The following is a 12,827-nucleotide window of genomic DNA, read 5'->3' as shown; positions in this document are numbered from 1 at the left end:
TTCAGTAAAAAAAATATATCTAATTAAAGATTAGATTTGAATCTTCTGCATTGATAAATATACTATAATTAGAAATCATTTGCATTTTTTCCATCTATTTCTTTTTACATCACTGTCATTCATCTTCTAATTTTTTCCCCTTTATTAAATTAAATAACCTATTTTTATCAGAATAAATTCCTTTAAAAAAAAAGGAGAATTTTCAATGAATTTCACAAACAAATTTTGAGAAAAAAAGAAAAAAGATTTTCTATTAACTTTAAAACATTCAAGGGACTATAAATGCCAGTTGAAACTATCTAGGGACTAATTATGACTTTTATCATTGCAATTATATACTCCGAATCATGAAAATATCCTCAACTACACTATAAAAGGCCTTGACTTTGTCTTGAATCTGGGATTTCATCTCAAGCCTTCTGGATCCCAGGAATCTCTCTTGATTTTGTTCATCTAGGTATTCCATTCTGATTACTCGGTATTTTTCTTGAAAATTTTTGATCTGATGATTGGGTTATTGTAGTGATTGTGTCATTCTGTGTGTTTTTCTTTTGAAGTTAAGATTTTTTTTTTTTAAATTTGTTTTGTTTATTTTTCTGGTCGGTATAATTGTGAATGACGTGGTTGGGATGGAGTTGAGGGCTTGGTGGATGGGTTGCCTCTAGTTCTTGTTTTTTGATTTTCATGTTTACGTTCTTTTATGAGTTAAAGTTGTGATTTTTCTTGATTTTAAAGTGGTTTTGGATCGTCAGGGATCTTGGGTTCTACCAAATTTGTTTCCTACTCTATGCCTCTTTGATTTCAAAAGGATTCCTCTTTATCTTGTTCATCCTCAGTGCTCTCTTATTTTTACTGTAATATATGTTTAATTCTGTGTGAAATTTGAGATTGTTTTTTGTTTGAGTGTTATGATTCATTGGGAGCTTGCTTTTTAGCATTGTGAATGTTGTGGTTGGAATGTAGGCATGGGTTTTTGAGTAGCAAGGTTCTTTCTTTCTTCTCTGGCTAGTTGAAGTTTGATTTTTCTTGATTTGAAAGTGGTTTTGGATCATCATGGATCTTGGGTTCCACCAAATTTGTTTCCTACTCTATGCCTCTTTGATCTCAAAAGGTTTTCTCTTTATCTTGTTCATCTTCGGTGCTCTCTTATTTTACTGCAATATGCTAATACCGTGTGTTTTACTTTGAAATTTGAGATTTTTTTTTTCTGGTTTTTTTGTTTGAGTGTTACAATTCATTTGGAGCTTGCTTTTTAGCATTGTGAATGTTGTGGTTGGAACGTAGGCATGGGCTTTTTTCATAGCAAGGTTCTTTCTTTCTCTTTTGTGGCTATTTGAAGTTGTGTTTTTTTCTTGATTTGGAATGGTGGTAGATTGTCATGGATCGTCAGGTTTTAACAAATTATTAGCTCTCTGATCCCAATAGATCTCTTTTTCTTGTTCACCCTTGCTACTCTCTTAATTATTGGTCGAATAATTTGGTCTCCTTGATACTTGAGAGGTTGTGTGTGTTTCTCTTTTAAATTTGAGCTTGTATGCTTTGTGTTTCATATAATTGGACTTTGCTTTGCTGCATTTTGAATGTTGTGGGTTGGAATGATGTCGGGATTTCATGGATGGCTTATGATTGTCAAGTTAGTTTTGTTCATGTATACATGTCCTGTTATGGTTAAGGTTGTGATTTCTTCAAGTTGGATTGGTTTTGAGTCATCATGGATCTTTAATATTTGCTGACAATAATAATTCATGGGGGAATGGATTTAGATTTTTTTCAAAGATTTGGGCTCATTTTGGATTTGAACAGTTTGGACACACACACACACACACATATATTAAAGTTTAACTGAGGGAAGAATACCTGCAGACTATGATGTTTCAATGTTCTAGTTGTAAATTTTGTCAATGCACTTTATTTCATTTGATTATCCATCTTTATGAGTTTATATCTTTTCCTTTCCATCAATTATATTTGTTATTTTCTTTTCCTTTTGTTTCTGTTGTTATCCATCAATCAAGACACACCCATTGGCTTTCTTGTTAGTGTAAATCCATTGCTTCTATGTGGTTTCTCAAATTTTGTTTATATTGTTTCAGGATAGATTGATGAAATACATGTCGAAGGTGTCTGGGCTATGGAGCTTGTACTTCCAATTTCTCTTCTTGACTCTAATTCTTCTATGCTCTTTGAACAGTGTTCTATCTAGAAAGACAAGTTCCTTTGCACGGTCTGAGTATCCATCAGTTGACATTCCTCTGGACAATGAAGTATTTGCTGTTCCAAAGGGTTATAATGCGCCACAACAAGTAAATCACTGAAATTTCCTTCATGATGTTTTATGCATTCCTCTAGTGAAGAAAACAATTTCTCTATGTTCTTTTGCTTAGAGCCTACGAGTTTTGATTTGTGAAAGACTACTTTCTAAACATGTTTACATGGTAAGAACAAAAAATTTTGGCTTTGGGCTAATTTGTGGAAGCTTGTATATAATCAAATCTCAATGAGTTCAAGGTACATCTATCTATATATACTTTCTATGATGTGTACTTTTAGTTTGATCAAATTCTTGTCAAAACTTTCTTGGAGTTTTAAACAATTGATTTCTTATGTAACATGTTTTCTTGATTTTTTCTGTGGAAACTCTCTGCTTATTTATTGAAGTGTTGTTTAGGTTCATATCACCCAAGGAGACTATGATGGGAAAGCTGTTATCATTTCATGGGTAACGACCGAACAGCCTGGGAGCAGTAAAGTATTTTATGGTGATGTGGAAGGTACGTATGATAGGAGTGCTGAAGGGAAAACAACAAACTATACATATTACAAGTATCAGTCTGGCTACATTCATCATTGTGTTATTGATGGGCTTGAGGTAACCATAAAAACAAATTTAATATTGGACATATGATTATATATCCTTTTTCTTGTTGTTAAAGACTAACATCCGTCATATGTTGTATATTTCTTCAATCTCGACTTGAAAAGAAATTGTATTTATTCTCAGAGGTGATCCTATAATCAAATTATATCTGCATGCTAATTCTTTGTTTTATGTGCCAGTATTTATCTGGCTATGACTTAGGACAATTAATCTTTATATTTAAACCAAACTAACTTTATACTAAGGCTTATCTATCTTGACTCTTGAGGAGTATACTACTGTTTAATGATGTATGACTGCTGTTTATTTATTGATTTTAGACAGGCAGCTTTTAAATTTTGGGTATATGAACTATCATACTCTTTGTATTTGTGAATTTCTTGGCACGGACTCATTTTAGTTTTCTGTCATACAGTAATAAACTCCAAGAAATTTTTGCTTTGAATTTCCTGCAGAAGTTATAAATCCATTATTGAAAACTAACAAGTTTTTCCTATTTGTTCTTCTAGTACGAGAAAAAATACTACTACAAAATTGGAACTGGTGATTCAGCCAGGGAATTCTGGTTCCAAACACCTCCAAAGATTGATCCAGACACACCATACATTTTTGGCATTATTGGTTAGTTTTGTTTTCTTTTCATGGTACAAATAAAACTTTCCTGCTTGAGCACTATGGATCAATATGCATTTCCTAGCCTTTACAGAGGGAAGTGATTCGCCCATTAACTTTTGTTTCTGTTGCATATTGATGATTGTTTTACTGTCTGAAACCCATTGTGTGCCATGTTGTTAAATGCTGCAAAAATTTCAGGTAGCCTTAAGTCCACTTCTTGTTGGTTGTCAAATCTTAATGTAAATATTGATTTGGTGCTTTATTCATGTATTGTGAAGATGATATGCTTGTTACTGTAAAAGTAGTGGCTTGATATATTGTTAATTCTCGGTTATTTATTGATATTCTGCTCTAGAAGATGAAGTCAGTTTTTATTTTTTATATTTGGCTTACTGAATGATACTATATAAAGCTATAAACATTAGATCCAATCGAGTTAAATTTGCTTAGGATCAGTTCCCCCTGAGGCCCGGAAGAATTTCTGCAGGATATGTTCAACAACCAGATTTGGGGGCACAAATCACCAGTTGGAGTAATGAGTGATGATTAAAACAAAGTTTCATGCTAAATGTGTGAGAGATGATATGTGCTGGATCTCATTGAACTAGCATGGACACTGAAATTATTTAACACATGCTTCAAGCTGGCAATATTTTTGTGGAAAAGTAATTATGATGGATTGTAAGAACATAAGAATGCTGTGTTAGTTTGTTTGTTCCTTGAAACTTGCAACAGAATTCTGGAAATCTGAAGAGTTCGTCTCAATACATGATCACTGTAAACAAAGTGGAGACATTACAGTAAATCTGGTGATAGGATTTGTCTGAATTTTTGCAAATCATACAAGTATATGTTGACCATGAAATCACACAAGGTATATATATCAAGACACAATTGCATTTCGTCTGTAAATTTACCGTCTTCAATACTTGGTTCAGTTCTTTGGAATAAACAAATCTTACTTCTTTTATAAGGAAAAAAAAACAATAACCCAAACTGTTCGGGTTGAAAGGGTATGGATGAAAGTTCGAACGATAGTGCTTCAAATGATCATCTCAGAAGTTGTCCATGTATGCAGAGGGATTTGATGAAAGAAAAAAATCAGTAGGTTGGTTTTTACAATTCAAATACAGCCAGTGTTACTTTAATGAAATCTTAGTTTGAGACTTTGAGACGACCGAAGTAAGATCAAGTTAATTTAGAAAATTTCCACATGAACACTTCCATACAATTCAAATACAGCCAGTGTCGAGGGAGAGCCTCATACAGCATAAGATATAGCTTCTTGTTAAAGCAAGGGATAAATAAGCTGGTATGAGATAGATATAAATAACATTTCAATATGAACTATTGTTAACTGAATCAAAGATATGATGATAGCAATCCCAAACCTTGGATGGCTTGGTATTAGAATTAAAACCTAAACATTTTTTGTTTCACTGATGTTTAAAGTGAATGTTTCACTGATTCTTTGATAATTATGCATTTTTGCTGAAGGGAACATCAGTGTGCATATGTTGGTATCGTAATTAACTTATGCTTTATCATTTGAGTATATGCATCTGTCGGTCTGTGGAATAATGTCTTGCATTTTAAGAACATTTTAGAGTCAATTGTCAACTGATCCACTTGTTGATAGGTGATTTGGGCCAAACATATAATTCTCTTTCGACCTTTGAGCATTACCTGCAAAGTGGAGCGCAAAGTGTCCTATACCTTGGGGATCTCAGTTATGCTGACAGATATGAACATTTTGATGGTGTGAGGTGGGATTCTTGGGGCCGCTTTATTGAGCGGAGTGCGGCTTATCAACCATGGATTTGGTCTGCTGGAAATCACGAGATAGAATACGCCCCTCATCTGGTATGTCTAATTTTAAATACTATTGCATCTAATCTCACAACTGGTTGGTAGAAAATATGGTTATCCGGTTAAACAGAAATGCCATTACGTATTACTATTCCCTCTAATCTACTTTGCATAATTTTTTTTTCCTTTGACAAGTTTAATCTATACAATTTTATCATACTTTTGCATATGTTATTCTAATTAAATCTTTCCAACAAGCAACAAGAGAAGAGAAAACTGTTAATGCCATTTAAAATAAGCAAATAAACTATTGAAATAAAAGGTGTAGATCTTAAGACTAAAAGAATACAGTTGAGACACTACAATTTTAAATAAGAGAATGATTAGGCTTTTCTAAGGCTAACCCAAAAGACATTAATATCATTATATTCTAAGCATATACTATTACCTTGAGATCCATCCTCAAACTATTGATGGAGAAGAAGTATCAAGAGTTTGTTTAAAAGAAATTGAGAATGAGTCAATATGTGACTCTTTGTGAACATATCAGCAATCTACATATATGAGTCTGAGCATGTGGAATAGTGATATTGGCTTGTAGAAATGTTGGCGAATAACATGAAAATCAATTTCTATATACTTTGTTTGTTTATGGAAAACTAAGTTGTGAGCAATTGATATAACACTTTTATTATCATAATGTAGAGTCTGTTAAGACAGGGACCCACCACCCTAACTTCTCCATAACCGCAGTTACAGGGAAGGGTTGGTGGTAATATATCAACTAGATGGAAGCGTCTCCCACAGGCGATGTGGGACTATGGTCCTAAGCCACTGCGTCCCAACACCCCCCCTGGGCCCACAGCGGATGTGGGACCCAAGATCCTAGCCATAGCTCTGATACCATGTTAAGACAGAGACCCACCACCCTAACTTCTCTATAACCGCAGTTACAGGGAAGGGTTGGTGGTAGTATATCAACTAGAGGGAAGCGTCTCCCACAGGCGATGTGGGACTATGGTCCTAAGCCACTACGTCCCAACAGAGTCATAGGCTCAAATTTTGGAAATCCCAAACCATCATAAGCCAAAGAAACCAGATGACCTCAGTTGCGGCAGATGCCATGGGCCAATACTTGGCTTAGTGGATAATTAGCAACAACTTTCTACTCCCTGTTCCTTGCTTTTCTAAGAGATCATTCTCCTAAATAGATACAACTACAAGAAGTGGAGTGGCTATATATGATATCCCTAGCGAAATTTGCATTATAAAAGTCATGGAAAATCAAGGATGAAGATGGGAGGAATAATAGTTTATAATGATATGTACCTCACAAGTATGGAAGAATCTGAGGAACAACCATCCAGTAAGTGGGCGAGGAGCAAAATTGAACTGATTAACAACTTTCACAACAAACTGTTTATTAGGATGAGTGATAGTGAAATACACTAAAAATCAACAACTTCTTGATACTGAGTGAGATCATTGAAAAGTTTGCCATCATTTGGAGAGAATTTGACATTGTCCTCAAAAGGAGTAGTGACTGTTTTTCATAAGTAAGGCTAGCTCCGTTAAGTATATATCCAAAGCATACTTAGTTTGAGACAAGACAACCACAAATTGATGAAGCAACTTCATTGCCAAGAAAAAAATGTGAGGACCTAAATCTTTTATTTTAAATTACTTTGCGAGCTGATCCCCAAGAAAAGCAATCCTATCTGAGTCACCTTCAATTGTGATTATATTATTTATCTGCAAAAGCTAGAGAATTTTACCATGAAATGAGGTATGAGTAAACAAAACAGAGTTGTAAGGTGAGTCAAAAGAGCCAAGTTGGAGTGATGCTCAACTGAACTTCTCAAATTAAATATGAGATGCATGTTTGAGACAATAAAGTACTCTCCGAAGACGACATACTTGTTCTGTGGTATGGAGCAACCCTAGAGGAGAACGCATGTACATCTTTTCATGTAAATCTCTATTTAGGAAGCCATTATTTTACATGAAAAATAGGCCATTGATTGGAAAAAGTAAGGACAATCAAAGCACGTATTGAAGTCATACTTGCCACTAGAGCAAATGTCCCCTTATGGTCAATGGCATAGTCATGAGAAATGCCTTTGGCCATAAGACAAGTTTTATAGCATTCAAGAGATCCATCTGCCTTTCTTTATCTCACATATTGGCTTGTAACCAAAACATATTTTTCCCCTGAGGTAATTACACAAGATCCCATGCGTGAGTTTTATGTAAAGCATAATGTTCTTTTTGTATAGCTTCTTGTTAATGGGAATAAAAAGCTATTAAAGGATGAAAGTTCAATCAGAGAATATATGGATGATACAAATGATCGATAGTTGGATGATACAAATGATACAAATGATCAATAGTTAGATGAATAAATAAAGGACTAGCGAGTTATGTATACCTATTTAGGAGGCCAACGAGTATGAAGTCGTGGAACACAAATAGGCTGGGAAATAGATAGAATAGGATCAACAGGTAGAATTGAATAGCACATTTTTAGAAGCATCTTAAATACATGAAGATGGATTATCTTGGACCCTGTGTTACTGCACTGCGACAGTGAGTGTAAACTCATGAAATGGGAGGTGGTGAATGGGAAGAAGTAATGGTAATAACTATAGGAGTTGTAGGTGCCACATTATTAGAAAATGGATGAATGAAAACCAGACTACGAGACTCAGAAGAAGCCAAAATACTGCTTGACAAACTTATAATAGTAGAATCAAAACTTGAAAATCCTTTTTGATCAATCCCATAAGCAAGAAAAACATATATTCGTCACTTAGCAGATTTTGCATGTTCATTTGTAGGTAACAAGACAAAGCAAGGTGCACTTAAAAACATGTAAGTGGAATAATTAGGTAGAGAACCATACAAGATAAGAAAAGGAGAAGCAGCCAAAAGTGAGCATAAAACGAATATGGTTGATAAGATAAATTTAATTGAAACAGCTTCACCCCAAAATGTAGATGGAACATTAGCTGAAAGTGATTATGATAGGGCAGTTTTCACAATATGATGATGATGCTTACTTTCTACAATTCCATTTTGTTCATGAGTGAGTGTAAGGACAAGAAAATTGATGAATTGTTCCTTCTGAGATTAAAAATTGAGTAAATTGATTGGATAGCTACTCTCCTATGGAATCAAAATGAAAATATTTAATCGATTTTCCAAAGGGGGTGCATGCTATTGCAACAAAAGCAACATAAATATTATAAAAGTCAGAGCACTTATACATAAAGTAATTCCACATGTAATGTGTCTAATCATTAGTCAATGACACAATAACGTGCATCTCCCATATGTGCAGGTTCCTAAATGCCTGATGAACCAAAATCAAAAGTATATTAGAATATAGTATGACTATTATTGAAAGGAAAAAAAAAAAGTTTGAACAATTTACACCCACGAGGAAATATCACTAAAATGTATTTATTTATTTATTTATTTTTACCATTCTTGTAGAAACCAAATACTCTAACAAAGACTTGGAAACATGTCCAAATTGAAAATGTCATAACTAAAATAATGTGGATTGAGAGTTTAAATTAAAAGAAGATATAATTGAAGAAGTAGGAACCAAACGTGGGATGCAAAGATTGAACCGCATGGTCTGTACTAATCTCTAAGCCTGTTTATGGGTCATGCACAAGACGAGAAGTAGAAATGAAGGTTATATAATATCCTAAATTAGGCAATTAGCCAACAGGTAATAAACGAATGATGAGCTTTTGGACGTGTAGAATATAATAAATAGTGAGGTGAGGTAAATTGATAGTATCAATTCCTTAAATGGTCATGACAAAACCATTGAATATAAACTAGTTTGGGCTTATCAACAGAAGAAGAGTAATTGGACCAAGGTAGATGTAAAGGGAGTCATGTGATTGGTAGTGCTAGAATCAATCAACCAAGTGGCAGATAGATTACCTGAACTAGAATCTTATGCGGAGTGGGAAGATTGCAAACCTTTAGACAAACAAAACTATTGAAGTTGATTCATCAAAAAGGTCTGAACTTCTTGATTGAATACTCCAATAGGTAAGGAAGATACATTTTGATTAGTTAGATATTTTAGAAAATTGACAAAAAAATTCATGAATAGAAGATCAGCTTGGCAAATAGCTTGTATTTGTCTTTATGATTGATATCAAGTAGACTCGAACTCCTCTCTCAAAGCCATCAACTATTAAGTCAGATGTTGTTTTCTCTATACTTACAGAAGACCAGATTTGCTTGCAATTCGGTAGGCTTCATAAGTGCTAGCTTATACTCAATTTGGTATAAAACTCTTGAATGAAGAATAATGTCAACCCATCCAATCTTTGACTTTTTGGTGTTGTAAAAGACTTCTTTCTTCTGATGGCTTAAGACTAGCATTGAGCAGTTGTTTTTTCTCTCATTACTCATGTCATTGACAGGCTTAATCAGTATGCTTCTAATGACTTTATTCTTTCACTGTAAACAGGGAGAGTTTATTACCTTCAAACAATTTCTACACAGATACACAACGCCCTCACATTGCTTCCAAAAGCAGCTCTCCGCTTTGGTATGCGATCAGGCGGGCATCTGCTCATATCATTGTGCTCTCAAGTTATTCACCATTCGGTAATTTGAACTTTCCTTTTTTGTCATTTCCGAGCTTCACTTTCTCATAACACAGTTATATGATTTGGCTTTTTATCAGATCAATCATGTGATAATTTTATCTCTGCTGGTAATTATATGTACTATGGAATTTTTACATATGTATCCCTGCAAAAATTTGAAATTATATACATGCCCTCATAAAGTTTCTCATTTCATATACCCCTGGAATTTTGACATTCTTATATAAACCTCAAATACCTGGAAGTTTTTTATATTCTCAAACATCTGTGTTTGGTGTATAAATATAAGAAGTATATAGGTAAATATATTTTCAACTATAAGTTTATTTTATAAAAGGCTATAACTCAAAATGGAAAAGGTAATTATGTAAAAGAGTGTTTGATTTTATATTTTGGTACCAGTGGGCCCTATATGGGCTTAGGGGTCTTACACCAAAAAGTCTCAAGACTTAGTGGCTCAACCTCTATACCTATATATAAACCCATTACACTTTCTGTTACACAACCGATGTGGTACTATATTTCCAACACCCTCCCTCAAGTTCAACTCGGTCGAACTTGCACAGACTTGTACACCAGAGGTCTGTTTACCAGGACTTGTACACTATTTTGTGTCTCAAAAGTCCTACACATATGGAGGTTTTACACACATGGACTTGTACACTACTTGTGTCTCAGAGGTCCTACACTCATGGATTTGTACCACATCGGTGGCTCCACTATATTTCTCTGATATCATGTTTGATTTTATATTTTGGTACTAGTGGGCCCTATATGGGCTCTATATGGGCTTAGGGGTCTTACACTAAAAAGTCATTACACTTTCTATTACACAACCGATGTGGTACTATATTTTCAACAAAGAGTATATCTATTATCTAAATATTTATATATGAAATGTTAAATCTTTAGAGATGTATATACAAAGGTACAAAAGACATATCACCCACTTTTTCATTATTAAATGATAATAGGTTGTTAATAGGACTCAAGGTATATATATTTTTATATAAGAATCTTGATTTTTCAGATGTATATAATGGCAAGAGAAGCTTTACGAGGGTAAAAATGTAAATAAAAAAAAAATTCTTTCTTTTTAATTGTTTCAAGTCCTTTTGACTTCTTTAATCTTTGTCCTCCATTATTTCACCTATGCAGAAATATGCCTTTATTCTAGGAAAAAGTCGCTATTTTTTCGGTTTCTGTGGTTCTTTTTCATTTGCTTGCTTACTATAGGCTATGTGCAAACTACAAGTGTATGTGAATTTATTTTTTGGCCCCTCTTTTTAATGCACAAGAATTAGGTGGCCTTATCAATTAGGAAAATTATTTGAAGCTTATTTTGTTAATTTTCAGTCTTGGTTTTTATTCAAGAAAATTTTCATGGTGCAATATAGATATTGATCTTATAACATTTGAACATGAACTAGTTAAGTACACTCCTCAATGGCTGTGGCTGTACAATGAGCTGAAGCGAGTTGACCGGGAAAAAACACCGTGGCTTATCATTATAATGCACGCACCTATATACAACAGCAATGAAGCACACTACATGGAAGGTGAAAGTATACGTGCTGTTTTCGAAAGCTGGTTCGTCCATTACAAAGTAGACCTTGTCTTTGCTGGCCATGTTCATGCCTACGAGAGATCGGTATTTCTCTTATTTCTTTCAACTAATATGATGGCAAGCTACAAATATTCATATTTGAATTTCATATATCATTTCTCGGCATTGAAAAATCACTTTCTCATGGCTGAATTTTGATTAGTACATTTAATCCAATTTCGTTTGGATCAGTTCTGTTGATGATTTCATAATCTGCAAGCAATATATGTTTCTAGTATTAATAATTGAATTGATTTGTAGTATCGGATCTCGAACATAAAGTACAATGTAACATCCGGTGCTCGTTATCCCTTGCCTGATAAATCCGCTCCTGTATATATTACTGTCGGTGATGGTGGCAATCAGGAAGGCCTAGCTGGAAGGTAATCTTAAGCTTATTTCCTGCTTTTCATTTTGAAGCAAATTGTTTAAGCCAATTGAATGGCGATGTATTTTTTTTTTTCCCGTTTTATTGTTTTATAGGTTTCTCGATCCACAGCCGGATTACTCTGCATTCAGAGAAGCCAGCTACGGCCATTCTACACTGGAACTGAAAAACAGAACCCATGCATTATATCGATGGAACAGAAACGATGACGGGAACCCTGTTACAGTTGATCATGTTGTATTTTATAATCAGTACTGGTGAGTATGACATACTTTGTTGTCCTAATATGGAAAATGCACATTCTTATCTACTCACTCACACACTCACCTTTAGAACGTTTTCCTTTTGCGATCATTCTCTTGACGTGGTTTATATTACTAGACATATAATTAGAACATGGCCATGAAATGCAAAGATTAAAGATCTAAAATACAAGGGAATCTTGATAGATTAGTACATTAGTTTTAATTTTCTTAGTGCATCTCCACAAGGACTTCTTCATGTTTTTATGCATTTATCAACTGGAAATCATCGTGCAGGGCCAGTAACCGGCGTCGGAGGCGGCTCAAGAAGTATCATTCTTCTCTAAATGACATGAGCTACATTGTTACATATTGATCAGCTCATAATTATTCGCATGCTTTGCGGAGATTGTTGGCTCCTTATTCTTGTTTTATAGTGTGTTTCAACTTTTGAGAATATCGGTTATGCTGTTCTTGTATAAGCTGCATTTGTGCTGGAATAAAAATTGTGAATTAGCAAAAGTACCATTCCAATTGTGCTTTTCTTCTGAATAAGAATGACATTAGGGTTTTACAGACTTCAGAGGGGCATTTCTGTAAATATTCCATAAGAACAAAATTGCAAACATCTTCTTTATTGAATCACTAC

General features: G+C 34.2%; 1 protein-coding gene across 1 annotated transcript; it reads left to right on the top strand.

Moving 5' to 3' along the window:
- The first annotated feature begins 354 nt into the window (after positions 1-354).
- Positions 355-12,719, top strand: LOC120268806 (phosphoenolpyruvate phosphatase-like). The gene is given in 11 exon segments (XM_039276072.1): positions 355-457; positions 2,094-2,303; positions 2,669-2,869; positions 3,388-3,499; positions 5,133-5,356; positions 9,801-9,839; positions 9,841-9,940; positions 11,373-11,593; positions 11,810-11,931; positions 12,032-12,193; positions 12,476-12,719. Coding segments are annotated over 10 exon segments (1,461 nt in total). The 5' UTR covers positions 355-457; positions 2,094-2,102; the 3' UTR covers positions 12,555-12,719.
- Positions 12,720-12,827: the final 108 nt, after the last annotated feature.

The sequence above is a fragment of the Dioscorea cayenensis genome, chromosome 9 (genome assembly GCF_009730915.1).
Source record: "Dioscorea cayenensis subsp. rotundata cultivar TDr96_F1 chromosome 9, TDr96_F1_v2_PseudoChromosome.rev07_lg8_w22 25.fasta, whole genome shotgun sequence".
NCBI classification, from domain to species: domain Eukaryota; kingdom Viridiplantae; phylum Streptophyta; class Magnoliopsida; order Dioscoreales; family Dioscoreaceae; genus Dioscorea; species Dioscorea cayenensis.
This window is presented reverse-complemented; position numbering and strand designations above follow the sequence as displayed.